This window comes from Malurus melanocephalus, unplaced genomic scaffold (genome assembly GCF_030028575.1).
Source record: "Malurus melanocephalus ecotype Western Australia unplaced genomic scaffold, MMel_1.1 scaffold_207, whole genome shotgun sequence".
Classification (NCBI taxonomy): Eukaryota; Metazoa; Chordata; class Aves; order Passeriformes; family Maluridae; genus Malurus; species Malurus melanocephalus.
The window spans coordinates 738,916-759,013 of record NW_026623439.1 but is presented as its reverse complement, the minus strand read 5'-3'; the positions used below and the strand labels follow the sequence as shown (position 1 = coordinate 759,013).

Sequence of the window (20,098 nt, the reverse complement as noted above, 5' to 3'; positions counted from 1 at the left end):
CATGTTCCTATCTTCAATTAGCTCTGAAATCTGCTTACACACTCTGCTGTTTAGTATTCCTGTCAAAAGCAAGGAGGGGATTGCAGGATGTGCTCAGGAAGGACACAACCCAGGAAATGCTGAAAGAACTGCACAAATAATTTACTCTTACGGTGTCTTGGTGGAATTGCTCATTGTAGAGATAAAGGCATGCTGGACTTGAGAGAGCACCAGGAAACTTCATTGAGTGCCTGACGTTTTTGTGGTCTTCTGTTGGAAGATCTTATTTTGGATGGTTGTATGTTTGTGTAAGAATTTGTCCAAAACGGCATCTGCTTTTTTTTTTTTCATGGTTCAGAAGGAGAGGATCCCACCCCTGTGCCCTGCCCTGAGGCTTCTCTGCAGGGCCGGGCTCTGCTCCGGGGGGACCCAGCGATGGCACCCGAGGGACGGGCAGGGACCGAGCCCAGGGAGCTCCCCCTGCACAGGAGGCACAACTTGTGCCCTGGGCAGTGCCCAGCCCTGCACAGATTGTCCAGAGAGGGGCTGGAGTGTCCTTGGGAAAGACCACAACTCGACTGAATGCAGAACAAAATATTTAGGAGATTTAACAGTTGCCTGTTACTCCCAATTTTCTGTGTGAATTCTTCCACTCTCGGTTTGCTTCTACTTTCAAGAAGTGTTAATTCTCTGTTTCTTGTCTCTTCTTTTGTAGGTTTTCTGTGAAAAGTCATATTAAATGTAGTTATCTCTCCAAGAGAGCTGGAGAGGGACTTGGGACAAGAGATTGCGGGGCAGGACACAGGGAATGACTTCCCACTGCCAGAGGGCAGGGATGGATGAGATATTGGGCAGGAATTGTTCCCTGGGGGGGTGGGGAGACCGCGGCCAAATGTTTGGTTCTACTTCTTAACAGTTTCTCCATGTGCCGAGGAGTGTTCAAAGAGCTTTTGGTGAGGGCAATTTCCCTGTGGGAACAGAGCAGGTCCGGCTGAAGGGGAAAAGAATCAGTCACAGTTTGCAAGTCAGGTGATGAAAAGGTTAAAAACCTGATACTCAGGGAACACTTTGAAGCTGGATATGACCTTACTGCTTCCCTGATAGCCAGGTCAGGGAAGTGTGAAATAATTGACTGGCTCTGGGGAACAGCATGACTTTGACAGGTTTGCTTTTCCCCCTGAGAATTGCAAAACTGCTGCTTAAAATTGTTCTTTGATGGTAGCACTTTAGTGGCATCAGGGACTTGGGATTTAAGTTAGGAGGAATCACATAATCATGGAGCAATTTGAGATGGAAGGGAGCTTAAATCTCATCTTGTTCCACACCCTGATGTGGGCAGGGCCACCTTCCTCTAGACCAGGTTGCTCCAACCTGTCCTTGAACACTTCCAGAGATGGGAATGTGTGAAGAAGAAGGAGGTGCTTGATCTCAAAGGCCAGAAAACTGCTTAGAATAAGCTTTTCTAAGTGGAAATTAAATTTTTCCGGGCAGGATGCAGTGTCAAGTAGTCCTGGTTTTCCTGTTTCTATTGGGATGTCTGCAAACACTACCAGGAGTTGTACTGGTGACAATAAATGTGCCACACCCTGTGCGGTTTAGTGGAATGGGAATAAAATAGAAGAGAAGGATGTCAGACTGGTGTTTGTACCAGTGTGGTCACTGACTCTGCTTACTCCCAAAATCACCAGATCCTGGATTCTGCTCCCAAACTCCACAAGACCCTCACTCAGCCACTCTCTTGTCAGTTCTTTGGAATTCTGACTCCTGGACAGCAGCGTGATCAGAGGGTGAGGCACAACTGTAGCTTACAAAGGGTCCTGTAGAATGGCAGGGAAGCTAAAGGCCTTTTTTACACTTTTTATTCCTGTGATAAAGCAGTTCTCAGGAAAAGTAAGGATTTGTTGTCTCCCATGCATGAAGATACTTCCCCATCCTCATCGAAGGTGAAATAGATAAGAAATAGTGGATTTTCCTCAATCTGATATAAAATCCAGTGTGCACTTGCTCTGGAGTGCTCCACTCCTCACCTCGAGGATTTCTTTGGCCTCTGGGCAAAAATAGGAGGGATCTCACAGCAGGAGTATTGTAAAGTTGAATTCTCACTTAACAAGACTTGTGTCCAAATTTGAAGGTGGAAATTTTGGTCTGTGATCATTTTTTCTACATCTTTGATGAGTCCAGAGGAGGCACCAGGATATTCCGAGGGATGGAGCAGCTCTGCTGGGAGGGAAGGCTGGGAGAGCTGGGATTGTTCAGCCTGGAGAGGAGAAGCTCTGGGGTGACCTCACTGTGGCCTTCCAGGACCTGATGGAGCTGACAGGAAACATGGAGAGGGACTGGGGACAAGGGATGGAGGGACAGGACCCAGGGAATGGCTTCCCACTGCCAGAGGGCAGGGACAGATGGGATATTGGGAAGGAATTGTTCCCTGGGAGGGTGGGCAGGCCCTGGCACAGGGTGCCCAGAGAAGCTGTGGCTGCCCCTGGATCCCTGGCAGTGCCCAAGGCCAGGCTGGACATTGGGGCTGGGAGCAGCCTGGGACAGTGGGAGGTGTCCCTGCCATGGCAGGGGTGACACTGGATGGGATTTTAAAGATGTTCCCTTCCAGCCCAGGTCATTCTGTGATTCCAGGATTCTGTGTTCAGTGCCTCTCCCTACATTTCCCCCACAGTTCCCTTCTCATTCCCCTTTCCAGAGGCTCAGGTTGCAGTGTCTGTGCCATTCCAGCATCTGGAAACAACTGGGAGACTGGAGCCAACCTCAGATGAAGCACATTGGGACACAGTTTTGGGAAACACAGATTTCAGAGCTCTGCCTTTGGTGTGCACTGAGAAAATCCAGGTCTACTGGCAATGCTCATTTTATTTTTCCCCAAGGAAGCTTTCCTGCAGGAAAACCAGCATGAGTAGATAAAGAGGATGGAAAAGCATCAGTAAATTGTCCTTTTTTTATCCCCTTTATAAGGAGAAAGCAGCTGCATTTGATACCCAGGAAATGTCAAGGAAATATTTTTAAAAATTATGCATAACCATGAGCAATGTTTAGACAGGTTCTGATCATTTCAACAATTCAGGGTTAGAGCAGAGCACTGCAGGCTCCCGCTGCTCCTTTCTGAGTGGTTTGCAAACAGGCCCCAGGATGGCTCCAAATTAAGGTGAAAACATTCAAGTCATTTAATTCCCACTTTTAATGGCCACTGCTCATCGTGGCGCTCCCTAAAAACTGCTGGATCCGTTTCATTATTTAGGAGCCCTTGTGTGTTTAAAGTGAAAATTAGGCTTTTCAAAACAGAGTGCAAATAAACCTTGATGTTGATTGGTTTGAGGAGTACCTAAAGGAGTTGGAAAGCAAACCAGATTTACAAAACCAGTTTCAAGTATTTGTGATCTGACACAGCCCAAACCAAAATCTCCAGAAGAGGTTAGCTTGGATATGTGGGTGTGAGGGAAGGGTGGTGGATCTTCATCTCCGTGGATTTTGTGCAGATGAAGTTTTTTTGGATGAAAGTTTCCAACAGAACTTCCCTGGCCAAGGCCATGCCTCACACACACTCCTCATTATTAACCTTGTACTGAGAGCACGAGTGCCCCCCATATTCCTCCATCCCAGAGATGGATTTTAGGTTAACTTTGAAATACGGGTTCCTATTTCGAGAGGACAACCCAGCAAAGCTTGGCGTCTCCTGAATGACATAAATCTGTCTTTCCAAAGATGCCATTTTCCTAGAATCTGAATGAAAATTAGGTATTTTTCCATTTTCTTTTGAATGACAATGAAAATACAGTGCCCTCAGAAAAATGTGAATGACACAACCAGGGGCTCCAGTTCAGGGGTATCTTGGGCATAAAGAACCATCAAGGAAAGGGCACCAAAGGTCCTTTGTGTCACATCCATCTTCCAGAATCCTGGGGCTTATCTGTGGGGAAAAAAGCCAGGAAAGCCTCATTGCTGAGTTGAATTTTGGGGATTTGTAGGTTCTCCCACTTGGCAGGAGGAGCCTACAGGCCTGCAGCCCTTCCCTGGTCACCTCATCCCAGAGCTCAGCAGCCATGGACTCACCCTGGGGGAATTTTGGGTCCCATTTGGCATTTGAGGTGGTTGGAGATGACTCCACCACTGGTGTCAGCTCTGTGTTTTCAGGGTATGTAGGCACTGAGAGCCTGGCCTTGTCTTCCCAACAACCACTAACGCACCAAGTGAGGGAGATCTCTGATGAAAACCAGTTTGTGCTGCTGCACATTTGTCAAACCTGACAAGGAATATTCCCAGGGACTTAAAAACCAACGCTATTGGAAAATTATCCATCAGGGATCTCAGGAGAGAATGGGACAACTACAAACACAAATGATGTCACACATGGTCTACAGTTGCCTCCAAAATGAGTCACTGCAGTGATCACTGGGTTCATTCCAGTTCTCAGCAGCAATATTTTTAGGAATTGTTGTTTTTTTGACCTCTGGGTCAAAATTTCTGTCCCATGTAAGGAATGATCATTGTACATTTTGCGGGTGCTGTGGGTTTCAATTTCTGGTTTCAATCTGGCCCATTTGGACTCAGTTGGACAGGTTGGAGTTGTGGTTTCAGTGCATTGAGCCCATTAATTTGAGGAAAAGTTTGGGAAAAGAAAACCCAAAGTTAATGAAGGTGAAAGGAAAAAGGAAAGTGCTTGTGCTTTTGAGTTGAGCAGATTTGGGTGGGATGAACAAAAAAAAGGATAAAATTTGGTTTGCTTTGGCTTGGGACCTCTTTGTAGCACACAAAGAATAAACAAAACATTTATTAATATAGTCTCAATAAAATAAACCAGGTCTGAAATAGAACTGAGATTGGGTTTGTGATATTATATTTAAATAGGAAGACTTGGCTATCCCTGGGAGCGTGGCTTCTTTTAAGTGCAAATCATTGTGGTTGCAGGTACCAAACTCCATAATTAGTGTACATAATGAGAGGATTTGTGTTCCCAGGAGCTCAGCCCTGCCTGGGAATAAGCATACACTTTGTCAATATATGTATTTTTTCCCCAAAGTACCAAAATAAACTCTGGAGTTTTTGTCAGGGGAAGGTGTGAGGAGCTCACTCTCAGTGGTTGTAGAATGGGGTGCTGTGCCAAGAACCTTCCCTTGCTTTGGGGTGAACATCATCCCACGAGTTTAGCTTCCTGTAAAGTTTCCTGATCCTGAGCCCCTTTGTGCTCCAAGGTTTCACAATACAGGTTCTCCCTCTTCTCTGAGTGTTTCCTTCCCCAGTCTTCCATAAAGTATTGGTTAAAGATTGGATTTGATGTTCTCGGGAGTCTTTGGGGTCTTTTCCAGCCTTAATGATTCCATGTGGATGGAAGTAAAACTTCCTGAGGATTCTGCTCTGCCTGAAATAACAGAACCATAGAATTAAGACACATCAGTACATTCAGCTGGATCCAGAAGAGGATGCTTTCCTCGGGAGGTTTTGTCTGGGATCTATAGGCATCTAGCGCTGAAGGTCCCCTCTTTTTAGAGTCTCATGATTTTCCCTGGATTTTCATGAGGAGTTGGCTGTTTGGCTCTTTTCCCAGTGCCTGAATCCAGGGCTACCAGCTCTGAGCCCTTTCTACTCTCTGGCCAGTTTGGGTGGTCGTTTGTGGTGCTTTTAGGTGAGGACTCAAATCTGGATTTGCTCCTGGTTTTGCTGCACAGCAACGTTTTTCTTCTTATCTTGGACTTGAGCCATTCTGAAAGCATTTTCCCTCATTGTCTGGCCTTGATGGAATACAGGGATGATTCCTGGGATCATTCTCTGGGATCATTCAGGGATGATGCTGGTTTTGTATTTCTCACAGGGGAGCTTGTCTAAGTACAGGAAAAGCTCATTTTCTGGTGCTAATGTCCTTATGGACTCATGTGTTTTCCTGAGTTGGAAGATTCCCACCAGGATCATCCAGTCCAACCCCTGGCCCTGCCCAGGGCACCCCAACAATCCCACCCAGAGCACTTTCCAAAGGCCCCTGGAGCTCTGGCAGCCTCGGGGCAGTGCCCATTCCTTCAGGAGCCTGGGCAGTGCCCAAAGGCTGAGGCACTGGAGGAAGCTTCCATAATTCTCAAGACTCCCTCCTTGGAAAGCCTGACTCAGAGGGGTTGCACTGTGCCCGTTTATACAGAACCTTGTTGTTGTTGTGTCCTAAATGTTCCAAATCACTTCAAGAGCTGCTGTTGCCAAGGTCTTCTGGGGAAGGGGGACAAGAAACAAAGGGATGGCTGGAACAGCCTGGAGAGGTTTTATCTCACCACAAACTGTAGGATGTGCTTCTCTGCTGACTAGAAAAGAGGAATATTTTCTTCTTCAAATGCTCCTGGAAATTTTAGCGTGCCTATAATTTTTTTTTTTTTTTTAATTGAGAGCCTTTCCATTGCATGTGGAGTGCTTTATAAACCTCCAGTTTTTTTCATGGTCATTTTTTATGTCTGGTGTGAGAGCAGCAACCTGGGAATGTTTTTTTTCCCCAGCAACCAGAAGGTTTTTGTGTAGATAATGGACAATCTTATGTCAACTTTATCAGTGTGTTTCTGGTCCCATTGGCTAAACTAAAAACCAAAAGAGAAGCCCCTTTTCAGAATTTTATTTCAGAGGATGTTTTACCCTTGTGGGGTTGCCAGGGACTCAACCAATCGATTCTAATATTGAGCATTTTCCAACTGATCCATTTTTATCCACTTAGTTTTTGTTATCTGCTGCACCTTGTCGTCCCAAAATGTGTCTAAGGCTTCATCACCAGGCTGGGAAGATGAGCAGGGTTAATGTCACTGCCTTCTCAGCATGTGAGCTTTTAAAGACACTTGAAGAAAAGCTCGTGGGGTTTGTAAATGCCTCGAACATCTTTTTTATTTTCACCTGCAAAGCCAGTAAGAGCATGGACAAGTTTAGGAGCATATGGAGGGGGGAGCTGGAATTCACTTTTAGATCTGGATCTGTGCTGAGCACCCAGGACACCAGATGTGGGGGGTGTCTGGGCTGATCTTGGACAGGTATTTGAATGTTTTAGTTTATTTATGAAACGGGATGCAAATTTTTTTCATCCTAAAAACAATCCTTCATAAATGAGGCTTTACAGAGCTTGGATTTTCAGTAGCAATTGTGTATAAATGGGTTTTGGAGAGAGGGGTTGCATTTGCCTTCTGTACCATTCAGAGTTGGAATGTGTTCAAAGGAGTTTGGAATGTTAAGGAAAATAAAAAGTGTTCCCAGAAGGAGAAGTTTTTAAAGGCTGAAATGGAGAAAATTATCCCCTTCAGGAGGGTCCTCAGTTCTCCCATCTCCTGCAGATTATTCTCCTTTTCCACATGGAATGCGGAATATTGCTGGACATCTCCTAAAGATTTTGCAGGCCCCAGCCCAATCCCATAAGTCCATTCCTGTGTTGCAAAAATGTAGCTGAAAGTAAAGAGAGGCCTTGTTTGATATTCAATGCCCTTCCAACCCAAACCCCTCCATGATTCAATAAGGTTTGTTCCCAGACCAGTTGTAATTTCCTCACTCTTTGAAAAAGGGCTCTGCCAAAACATTCAGCTAAAAGAATCCCAGGATTATTGTCAAAATCGTTCAGGAAGTGACTCCTCACTGAGCACTGCTGGGCTTCTGTCTTTGGCAGAGCAAAACCACCAAACCCCACATTTCATGGCTTTTGCACCTGAGTCCAGTGTGCTCTCCACAGAATGCTCACCTAAAACTGAGCTGCACAATCAATCCCTTCCCTTCTATTTCATCCTACGGAAGATTTCCAGCTCCTGGATTCCTCTCAAGGAAGTAGTCTGGTGTAGAACTATTGTTAAAATACTTACAGCACTTTCTGTTTTTTGGTTTTGTTGTCTTGTTTCGCAGCCAATGTTGAATAATTGAAACAAGCCAGGAAAAATGATGTTACTTCTGACAATAAAAGGTCTTCCCTCTTCAGTGCAGCCTGTTGGGGTCTGACTGGTTTTGCTGCTGTTTTAGCCAACAGATTCCTCAATTTTGATTCCTTGAAGTTTATCCTGTACTAATTCCTTGTGGTCACTCCACAAGATGCCTCAGTCAGGCTTTAGGACAGGTGGAAAAGCAGCCAAATTGTGTTGTCTCCGTGGAAGAGGAGAAGCTTTTCTTAAAACCTGCTTGTGTTTATGGGCAATCGAACTTTCCTGTCAGTAACTCAGAGGGGTTGTATGGAAATTTTGGGCTGTGGAGGGACTGATTTTGCTCGGAAAACAAATGAGAAGAGTATTTAATGATGGACAGACACTGTTAGTCCTATGGGAAAAAGAACTTCAGGAGAGCCCTGGAGGGGCTGGAGTGTGTCCAGGACAGGGAATGGAGCTGGGAAGGGTCTGGAGCCCCAGGAGCAGCTGAGGGAGCTGGGAAAGGGGCTCAGCCTGGAGCAAAGGAGGCTCTGGGGGGACCTTGTGGCTCTGCACAACTCCCTGACAGGAGGGGACAGCCGGGGGGGTCGGGCTCTGCTCCAGGGAACAGGGACAGGACAAGGGGAAACGGCCTCAGGCTGGGCCAGGGGAGGCTCAGGGTGGACATCAGCAGGAATTTCTGCATGGAAAGGGTGCTCAGGCCTTGNGGGGGGGTCGGGCTCTGCTCCAGGGAACAGGGACAGGACAAGGGGAAACGGCCTCAGGCTGGGCCAGGGGAGGCTCAGGGTGGACATCAGCAGGAATTTCTGCATGGAAAGGGTGCTCAGGCCTTGGCAGGGGCTGCCCAGGGAGCTTTGGAGTGCCCATCCCTGGAGGTGTCCAAGGAAGGGCTGGAGGTGGCACTCAGAGCTCTGGGCTGGGGACAGGGTGGGCATCGGGCACAGCTTGGACTCCCTGAGCTGGGAGGGCTTTTCCAGCCTCAGGGATTCTGGAATTCTTTGAATTTCTGCTTGTGCAAAAAAGTTGCAAAAGCATATTTTCTTAAACTCAGTGTATCAATGAGTTTCAAATATGAAGGGACACCTTTGCATTAGTGCTGGCACTTACGGACAAGCTGGTGAGGCAGTCACATCAAATTTATCATCAGGAGGTTCCCTCCCTGCCATTTTATGCCAATCAGAGAGGCAGGATGAGAGGAAAAAAATATAGATATTTAAAGGAGAAAGGGAATGACCTCTGAAATATTAGAAACTTCATAAACTGGAAAAATAAGACTTTATGGATGGGTATTAAAAGGCTGATTTGCAAACTGCAATCTCTCAGAGAGAGAAGATGGGTGCCTCATGAACACCTGAGGAAAATCCAGCCCGTTTTTAAGAAGAAAAGAATCTCTTCATCAAACCAAAGTAAACATAAGTGCTTTGTGAAGCCACGCAGAGAGAGAAGTAGTGCAGAGTCCAACGAGATGCAGAATGAAAGCAGGGAGATCAGTGAAGTGATGGCGGCTCACTGCAGACTATGAAATTCATCCTTGCGGCAAGGTTTGAAGTTGCTCAGATATTTTTATGAGTGGATGTGGATTGCCAACTCTTCTTTGCATGATCATTGAGTCACAGTGACGAGGATTGTTGGATTTTACACATTTGAGCAGAATTGTTGAGTAGACATCAACACTTGGAACTGTCCTGGGATTGGGAATGAGCTGGGTTTTCCTGGTGAAATCCTCTTTGTGTTAAAAACAGTGCTGGTCTCTCAGAGGCTGCCAGGTCAAGCTCCTGGGGCAGAGTAGAACTGTACAGATGCTAACAGGAAATTGTGCCAAGAACCATAAAACATTGTAAAAGCAATGTTTCTCACATGGCTAAAAAGTTGTTGCTCTTTGAACTTGAAACCAATCTTTGATACAAAGTTTGGCAGTTTTATTCCCAAACATTTGGCAGTTTTCTTCCTGTCATCTCTACTGTGTCAGGGGAAAGCAGTTTCAAAATAAATGACTGAAATTACTTTACTCTGGTGTTTCCCCCCAGTTTGCTGGGGTTAAGATCAGTGATTATTATACTGTTTTAGCCAAAAAAGTAGTGGCCCAACTTGGGGCCAATCCTCTTGGATGAATATTTTTACATGGAGTCACCACTGTAAAGTGAAGGTGTAAAGAAACTTCATACTGCACTTTGGAATAAATTCTTCAGGCCCTCAATAACAGGAGGTTACATGATAAATATTTTAAACCTAATTTAAATTGACATTCTGAACTGACGTTCACAGATTTTCTCCCTAACTGCTGGCAAACTTCCACAAAGATGATTCCTTTTAATATTTTGGTGTGAATCAAAATGGGGGGGGCATTTATTTTGCAAAAAAAAAAAGGCATTTCAGAGGAGTGGATATAAATGCTGTGCATGCAATTTTGAGGCATTGGAGGGTGGCACCCAGGGAGATTTGTGATGCCTGACCTTTGGGAAGTGAGTTGGAGTGTTTTCCATGTGAAATTCCATACATGGGGGTGGCTGGGAGCTGCCTGCTATGAGAGAGGCTTAACTGGCATGATGGGACAAGGTGGCCTCATGTGAGACCCCACCTGGAATTCTGTGCCCTGTTCTGGTGGATCCAGCATAAGCAGGACATGGAATTGTTGGAGTGAGTCTGGAGGAGGCCATGAAGTTGCTGATGGGGCTGGAGCACCTTCCCTATGGAGCCAGGCTGGGAGAGCTGGGAATGTTCAGCCTGGAGAGGAGAAGGGTGTGTGGAGACCTCACAGCTCCTGCCAGGTCTGAAGTGATACAGGGAAATCAGAGAGGGACAAATCATCAGGAACTGGAGTGCCAGGACACAGGGAATGGGTTCAAACTGAAAGAAAGAAAATTTAGGTTACGTATATGGAAGGAATTGTTCCCTGGGAGGGTGGGCAGGCCCTGGCACAGGGTGCCCAGAGAAGCTGTGGCTGCCCCTGGATCCCTGGCAGTGCCCAAGGCCAGGCTGGACATTGGGGCTGGGAGCAGCCTGGGACAGTGGGAGGTGTCCCTGCCATGGCAGGGGGTGGCACTGGCTGGGATTTAAGGTTCCTTCCCACCCAAACCATTCTGGGATCTTGTGATTCCATGAACAGACCCATCTCGGGAGCTGGCTGCTCCAAGTCATCCTGTGCCTGCATTTTCACGTCTTTGTGCTGCAATTCTGTTTCTGTTGCAGAGCACCTCAAGGCAGAAACTCTCTTTTTCTCCTGGAGCACTTTATGTAACTGTGCTTTTTTCTCCCCATCATCACCTTGATGTGTCGCTCTCGCTGCAGAAAATTTATTCCAGCTTTGGTTGTTATTTCTGTGCTTTCATTTGTTCGAGGTGAGATTGGGAGATGATTGCTCAATGAAGAAAAAGCTCATCTTGTTAAGTAGATGGCTGGATGTGACAGGTCTCATTGTCATTTTAAATCATTGTGCATTGCCAAGTGCCGCTTCTGGCATTGTCTGATCCAGCTGCAGTGGCAGAGGCAGTTTTTCATTACAGATAATAAGGTTCAGACTCTTTAAACATCACTCAAAACATAAAACACCAGAAAGCCTAGGTAGAAAACAGCATTTTCAGTGTCACAGCGGTTACAAAAAGACATAAAAATGTGGATTCCCTATAAATTCTTCCCTGGGGTGTTTCATGTCGTTGCAGGCACAATCCTGGTTGACAACATGCTGATCAAAGGGACAGCAGGAGGGCCTGACCCCACCATCGAGCTCTCCCTGAAGGACAACGTGGATTATTGGGTGATCCTGGACCCCATCAAGCAGACCCTGTACCTGAACAGCACCGGCCGCGTGCTGGACAGAGATGTGAGTGTGGGCTTGGTTTGCTCCCCAGCACTTCCATTTCTAATTAGCCATAAACACAAGCCCTGCTAGAACCTGATTCCTGCATCTGTCTCGTCCCCAGATGGATGTGAACAGGGTTAACCTGATCCATTTTTTAGGATTTATTGGGAGCACACAAGAACTTGACCGTGTGCGCAGATATTATTGTGGACGAACACAACAACAAAAAGATTGATGTGTGGGTTTTGTACCTGACCAAATTTGACTCGTTTGTTGAATTAAATTTGGATTGTGGTTTGCTGACTGGAAGGAGTGCTGCTCCCCCCACGCCCTGTGACATTTATTAACAGCCTGCTTTCCCTGTGTACACTGAATTATGAGAGAGGGCAAAGGAGTCGTGACTGCGACAATTCACTCACAAAATGTGATATGTTCCATTGAGAACGTGCTGATCCAGATTCCTTTTTTTAAGGCAGCCTGAAATTCATGTGTCCCTCTCATTCCTGATGGAATGCGATTCCTACTCTCATTAAGATTGTCAGGGTAAGTTTGATTTTGTAAAAAAAAAAATATAAAAAGCACAAAATACACAGGAGTGTTCTCATCTAGGGTAATTTCAATGAAGGGAAAACACTCTGAAAATAGAGACATTTCCTCACAGTGTTGTAACCTTGCAACAAAACCTGAAAGGAAAATAGACTTCAAAGGGCTATAATCAATATAGCAAGAATGCTGTAAAACTCAGGAGTACTCCTTGGAGTGCAGGGAAGTTTGTTTTGTATCAGCTTGATTGATTAATTTGTCTCCTCCGTGTGTTTTGAGATAAATTCATAAGTACCAAAAACAACATGCAAATTTCTCCTCATTTCCATGTGCTGGTGAAAGGCACTAATTGAATTCAGCTGTTCTTAATTTTGCTTTAATTCACAAACTCTTTTCCCATGCAAAGCACCAAGCGTGGCAGAGTGGTCGTGGTGGCAAAAGATTTCCTGGCAAAGAGCTGGCACTTCCTCAAGTGCCAACCAGCAGCTGCTGGAGCAGCTTTGGCCTCTCAGGTTCAGTTTTAAGCCAGAGCAAGAAATGAGAGCCTGGAATGGGAGGCAAGGCTGGGGAACCACTCTAGGAAATGTGAGGTCCATTATTATTGCCCCACACACATCCATAGGGAGTTAGGAACCAAAATCCATGTTGGATCAGTGCTAATTCTTCTTTTCAAGGCCCTTTTATTGACACTTTTTTTGTCACCTTCACATGAATCGAAGTGGATGCTTTACCCAAAGAACCTCATCAGATTACCTGGGTTTCAATATTAGTCACAGTCCAAATCAATTCCCATTATTGTGAATTCCCAAACACTTTAAAGGGATGTTCTTTGCCAGAAGTAGACTCAAATCCCCTGAAATAAGTGAAGCGTGTGCATTTCTTAACTAAATACAGGCAATAATGTGTTTACATTGTTAAGGTATTGCTTCCTCATTTTTTACTGCCAACGGGAATGCTTCTTATCCCTGGTACTGTATAAAATGATCAGTCTGTGGCTGTTTAAATTCAGTGGGCTATGAGAAGAAAATCCTGGCATTAAAGTGATTTAGATTTTGGGTGCAAGGCCCCCTTGCATGTCCTCAGGGAATTGTTGTAACTCACATCCCAAAGAAAATGAGAGCACCACTCAAAATCCCCAGGGACTGATGAAAACGATGAAATATGTACCACGGGCTTCATTAATATGGTTTTTTGGGGACATGGGTTAATGCTGGACTCCATGGTTTTGGAAGTGTTTTCCAACCTTATAGATTCTCCTAAAAGGATATTTCCAGCCTTCAGAACCACGCTGTGCCACCCCAACACCACAGAACCATGCCATGGGGTCTCTTTTTGTCAACAAAAAAAACCCCAATCTGTTTTTCTTGTCTTTCAACTTAAATCCATCTAAAACTTTGCAGTATAAATGAAATTGTGGGGGGCAGGGGGGTATTAAGTATTGTTCATTTACAAACCATAAGATTCAGGTTTTTTATTACAGAGCAGGAATTGGAGTCTCTGATTCACAAATGAGCACATTCCATATATTTGGATACTCTCACCATTTTTCTCTCCCTACTGATTAATTTAGCTTCATCCTGTCCTTTGTTCATTGCCATCCTTGACAGCAAATCTTACCAGATTCCATTGATTTTTTACTAAGAATGGCAGTATGTTTTCCAAATAAAATGAGATAAAAAGCAAATTCCAGACTTTTCTTCCAAAATTTAAGTAGTTAGGAAGAAAGACCAGATGCTGGGATGATTTGTCCCTGGTTTCATAAACAAGTTGTGCCATTGTGTATTTACATATTTTTGTAAATCCAGAATATAAAATGTTTATCAAATATCTATAATTTCAAATAATTATTTTATTGTTGGGCTTGGCTAAAAAATCCGGCATACTCAGTTGTGACTGCAGCTTATTAAAGGCAGCCTAAAAATCCTTGAATCTTGCTCAGATGTGTAGTAAAAGACGTTCCAGACTAAATTTCTTTGTCCAATCATCAATTTGGTTGTTACATTTATTTGAGTATTGCTGTGTTCACCGAAGTGAGAACAGCAGAGTTGTCAACACTGAAAGTTGTTTCTGAATTACTTGCAAATTTAAGTGGCAGCAAATTGGATTCATTTCTGATTTGACCTTTTAATTCAAGACAAGAAAGAAACAAGGGAGATGTCAGTGCAAGGGAGAGCTGTGGGTGCTCACCTGGAGAGGAGAAGGCTCCAGGGAGAGCTCAGAGCCCCTGCCAGGGCCTAATGGGGCTCCAGGAGAGCTGGAGAGGGACTGGGGACAAGGGATGGAGGGACAGGGCACAGGGAATGGTTTTAATGTGAAAGAGGGGAGATTTAGATTGGATATTGGGAAGGAATTGTTCCCTATGAGGGTGGGGAGGCCCTGGCACAGGGTGCCCAGAGAAGCTGTGGCTGCCCCTGGATCCCTGGAAGTGCCCAAGGCCAGGCTGGACATTGGGGCTGGGAGCAGCCTGGGACAGTGGGAGGTGACCCTGCCCATGGCAGGAGTGGCACTTGATGACCTTGAAGGTCCTTTTTAACCCAAAGCATTCCGGGCTCTGATGAATTCCAATGTTAACAGCCCAAAGGCTCAAACAGGTGACATTTTCTGGTTCCTTGATGGCACTCTCTCCCCCTGCAGCCTCCACTGTCCATCCAGTCCATCGTGGTGCAGGTGCAGTGTGTGAACAGGAAGGTTGGCACCGTCATCAACCACGAGGTGCGGATTGTGGTGCGCGACCGCAACGACAACTCCCCGCAGTTCCAGCACGAGAGCTACTACGTGGCCGTCAACGAGGTCAGAGCTTCCTCACCTTCCTCCTCCTCCTCCTTGGGGTGGGGGCACTGGCAATGCCAGCTTTCAGTGCTTTGAAAACCCAAACAATCCATTTTTTTTTTTTCAAATCTCTGGTATTTGTGCCACTGCAGAAAAGCTCCTCACTTCAGTAGGCTTCGGTTTGCAGCATCTAATCCTGCTTTCCCTTAAGGAATACAAACACCAGCATGTTTTTCTCCAGGAATATTTCAGAAGACACCTAAAGCTAAAGCAGTCTCTTCATGAAGGAAGTGTTGATTTCTGTTCAATTAATAATTTTTAACAACAAACCTGGAAGTATAACATACATATGTATGAAAAATGAAAGTAAAAAACCAGTTTAAAAAATTTTATTAACAAGATTGAAACTTGGCAAAGTGCAGTTTTGGTTTATCCCTGTTGCTCTGTATTAAATTATTAATTCTGTGAACTGAATTATTTTATATCCTTTATTATGTTCTATTTTTATGGATTGGACTTTGTTGTGCCATTTGAAGAAAAAAAATTATTTCCTTCATGAGCTGGTACCACTTTATTTCACTTTCCAGTTAAATTTTTTATTCTGTTAGGGACTGAATTATCTGCCAATAAGCGGGACAAAAAGTCTATGTTTTCAGGATTCCATCTCAGGGCTTTAGTATGGAGTAGAAATGGGAACTTACATATAGAACTCAAACTACGGGGGCTGAAATTATGGGAGAATGGAAAGGTTGGTCAGTTTTGTGCATGTGAAGACTGAGAGAAGGAGAGTTACATTTAAAAAACAAGTCATTTAAACTATGGAGCCTGGTGAGGTTTGGTTTGTGGGGTGGGGGTCTGTGAAAGAGCATGAGCGCTTTGATCTGAATAGAATTGGTTTGAAGAAATTTCCTATTTCGTTGTGTTTGAAAGATTCAGCTTTTCAATGTGAACATTTAGTTTTATACTGCTCTCAGTGACCACACATGTGCAGAACAGCCCATTGCCCTGGGAAAATGGTGGGACATTGATGAGTTTAGGCCTAAACAACCCAAAATTGTGGAGGAAGAAAACCCCAAGCCCACACATTGTGTTGGACCTGGAACTGAGATAAGGATAAACAGGTTTTTCAAACTTCTGGGTTTTAAATTAAAAACCCTTATCTTCAGACAAATTTTTGGTAATCCAGCTGATCATGTGACTTCTCACTAGAATTTGGGAGCGCCAGGAAAGTCCTCCATGGGCTTGTATAGGGTTTCCAAACTGGCCTTTAAGTGGCCATAGAATTTCCCTGGTTCTATAGACCCAGGCGGGAAAGTTTCTGCCCTGGAGCAAAGGCAGCATCAGAGCAGTGTGAAGTGCCTGTGTGGGTTGTGATGCAGGGCCCAGAGCACTCCCAAAACCTGCATCATTCTGGCAGTAGAACTGAAGGCAGGGTGAAGGAAACAAGGATTTTCCCTAATTAGGGGGAAGTCCAAAAGGCAGAGTGCAAAATGCACCATTCCCAATTATTTGTGTTCAGAAGTTGAGCAGCATTCTGAAGACACCGAGCATTTGTTGGAATTATTGCTGGGCCAAAGGCACTGTTGCTCTTTCCACCAGCTGCACCCTGATTTAATTAATTTCTTCCTTTCATTTTATCTCTGTTCCATGGGTAACATCTGACATGGCACCACTGTGCCCTTGAGCAGCACCCAGTGAGCTCCTGCTCTCATTAATTAATTAACAAAAAAATCATTCACAAAGTGTCTCAGACTCTCTCAAAGGTTTTAATGAGTGATTAAATGTTTTAATGCTCGTTTATTCTGCTCCTAATTGGCATTGCCTCTGGTGAATTTAGCAACAAGAATGCACTGGGAGGAAAGGTTTGCAGTTATTTTTTGCTTTATTTTCAGGTTTCTTGTTAACCAGAAAGTACAGAAATTTCTCTTACATAAGGAACATAAAACAGCTCCAAGGAGAAGTCGATTTTGTTATATTTTGGAGAAATCGAAGGGTTTTTATGTCAAGTTGTCTTTATATTTGAACTGTCCCCAGCACATGGAAATGAGTTTGTCAGAGGGGCTGGGGGTAGTTGTAAATAGCACCATAAATCCTGGCCTCACATGTGCCTTTTCCATGTGCATCGGAAACAGACATTATTTCAAATGGAGCCTGGATTTTTCCAGAAGGTACAGCGTGAGATGGATGTGGCAGAGTAGTGTCTGTTTAGTTTTATACCAAAATTGATTTTTACACTTGATTGGAATCACTCTGTCCTGAGTTAGACAAAACCTCTCGGAATTCAGGATGTTTCCTTTGCCAGTGACCTGGCAGCTGCTCCAGGAAAAGCCTAAGGATTGGAAAAGATGCCGTGGTGCTTCCCTAATGAGTTCCCCAAGCTCCAGTCACCCATTCCTGTAAAATCCTGTATGGAGCAGCTCCAGACTAGTTTTGGCTTTCCCAGCTTCTTGTGGACATGGATGTGCTGGTCCCTCCTTTCCTTCCTTACTCCAGGAAGGAAAGTTTTGGGGCCTTTTTTCCCATCGTGTTTTGTCTTGTTCCACAATTCTTCACTCTGCTGGCTCAAACAGCTTCATCTGGCCCCTCAAAACCCTAGGACACCTCAAAACATTAACAGTGTCCATGGAATATTCTGCCTATTGTCCAGTGATCCTTAAGGATCTAAGTGTTTCCTTCTGTCATTCCCATGCTTGTACCTATAGAAGACTCCCAGGTAAAAGTGATCCCAAATTAAACTATGCAGAGAGACTCATGTCAGTGGTTTGAAAATGTGACTTTTGCAACTAAGAATCAAAATTATCACACGTTTATTGAGGAAATACCTTTTCTCCAGGATTTTAATTCTTCTCTCAAAAGTATAGACTTGTCACATGGAGCTGGGCTTGTCAGTGCTGGTAGAGGTTGGAATGGTTGTTGGATAAGATGGCTTAGCTGGGAGCAGCAGTTCTGGATTCAAATGAAGTTATAAATAATATTGATTTTTAAAGAGTCTCAGTTGAAAATGGAGACTTTCTGTTTCCCCAACATTTAGGAGCAAGTTTTCCTTTTCCCTTCCTAATGCTTTTATAAGTCCAAGCTGATCTCAGCTGACTCCAGCTGCTCTCCAAAGCATTAGGAATCTCCTTATGGAAGAGAAAAACAAATGAAGGTTGATGTCACCATTTTGATGGTAATGAGAAATCTTCTGCGGAGTTACTCCCTTGGCTTTTTGCATGACATATTTTTATTTATATTAAAATGTCCCATCGTTCTGCTGTTGGGAAAACCCCTGGCAGTGACATTAGCCTGGGGCTAAATGTGACCATACTGGTGTCTTGAAGATGTGAGTTATTGCAGTATTAAACCAAAGTTCTGCAGCTGGGTTGGAATTACGAGGAATTCTACAGCTCAGTTAATATTCCACAGGCAAATCCATGGCGGCGCCACGAGCGGTTTCAATTTATGGGCCTCATACAGGGATTAAGAAGCAGAATCTTGTACTGCTGGGGCCCAATGGTGGTGTCTGTGTTTGGTGTTAAACACAACTTGTGTCGATTGTTTTCATCTGAGCCGAAGGCAGCTCCAACTCTGCATTGCCTGGGTTTTATAAAACTGACTTTTTTTGGTCTGAGTTTTTTACTTTCCTGAGTCCTACAGGGAAAGTCAGAAGCACTAAATAGCAGGTTCTGTTTGGAAGTGGGGGTGGAATTCCTAGAAGACTGTTTGAAGTCAATATTTATTAAAGGTGGATAACCTTAGAGCTGCTTGTAACCCAAAATTTTGGGATTGTTTTTTTTATTGGGTTTTGGGTTCTTTTTTTTCTCCTGTAGTTTGGCAGAGATGTGAATCCTTGGTTAATTGAGTGGGTTTCTTGAACTTCAGTCATCTCAAAACTTTGGGTTTGGGGCTGTTGAGAATTAGAACTTATGCTGAATTTTCATTTTTTGTGGTGTAATTATTCCTGTCTTTTTCCTCATGGTATTGAAATAATTAATCTTTGCAGGTAGACATCATCAAAAGAACATTGGCTTAGAATGATTAACTGGAAACCTTGCTTTACTCTGCTCCTTGGGGCCCCTCTGAAAAATTATTCATTTTTAACTTTGCAAATAGGCAATAATAGGGAAATTTATTTTCCAGATGTTTTATGGAAGGGCTGAACGTTCCTGTCTGCATCTCGACTTCTAGCAGCAATTAATCATGCTGAAGGAAGTTTTTAAACGCTACAGCTGTGGACTGTGGGAGGAGATGACTTATTGTGTGCATCCCCTCTCTGTTTAATTTCATTCTTTTTAGAATCTTCCTTTTTTCTTGTCTCCGTGGTTCTTTTCCACTGGACTGAGTTCCCACAGAGAAGATTATCCTCAGGCTGTCGCTGACACTCCTGGAATTGTTTCTTGCCCATTCCTAACGTTTTGTTTTGCACGAGGTAAACACTCAGTGTGGTTAAACCCTTTGATGCACAAACATCAGGCCCTGCCCAGACACCCCAACAATCCCACCCTGTGCATCCCTGGGTGCGGTGTCCCAACATTGCTGGAGCTCTGGCATGAAGAAGTGGAGTGGATTTTTTTTCACCAGTGTTCTTTTCTGGTGTCTTTTGTGTCACATGAAAGGAAATGAAGCTGAAATGGAAACGTGTCTGGAAGGTCGGCCCACCTGCCACTGATTAGTCTGGGTGGAACACAGAAAATCCAAGACTTTGCCTTTCACCTTTTACTGTTAGAGCATGGAATTGGAGTTCTGGTATTTACTGAGGGTCATTTTTGCAACCATCTCCTTTGGCATCACTTCAAAATGTGATGACTTTACAGCACTGAAGCCTTTTCCTGTTGACCCCCATTGATCTGCACCCTGTCAGAACATGGGAGAAGAGCCAGTGGCTCCAGGGGCTCTCTCAGATCCTGGGCTGCTTGGATGGGACAGCATTGTCACAATATTTAATAATCTTAGTTAGAATTTACTTATTTTTTTAAATATGGGATGCCAATTACGGTACAGTGTCCAGCACAGGAGGGACCTGGAGCTGCTGGAGAGAGCCCAGAGGAGGCCATGGAGATGCTCCAGGGATGGAGTCATCTGCTCTGGAGCCAGGCTGGGAGAGCTGGGGGTGCTCACCTGGAGAGGAGAAGGCTCCAGGGAGAGCTCAGAGCCCCTGCCAGGG

At 44.6% G+C, this 20,098-nt stretch overlaps 1 protein-coding gene across 1 annotated transcript in view; it reads left to right on the top strand.

The window, feature by feature from the left end:
• The window catches only part of PCDH15 (protocadherin related 15), a 456,551-nt gene that overhangs the window by 270,282 nt on the left and 166,171 nt on the right, over positions 1-20,098 (top strand). Inside the window, exons 6-7 of the mRNA XM_057373749.1 lie at positions 11,504-11,664; positions 14,821-14,976. Of these exons, the coding sequence (XP_057229732.1) occupies positions 11,504-11,664; positions 14,821-14,976 (317 nt within the window). The remainder of the gene's footprint in view (positions 1-11,503; positions 11,665-14,820; positions 14,977-20,098) is intronic.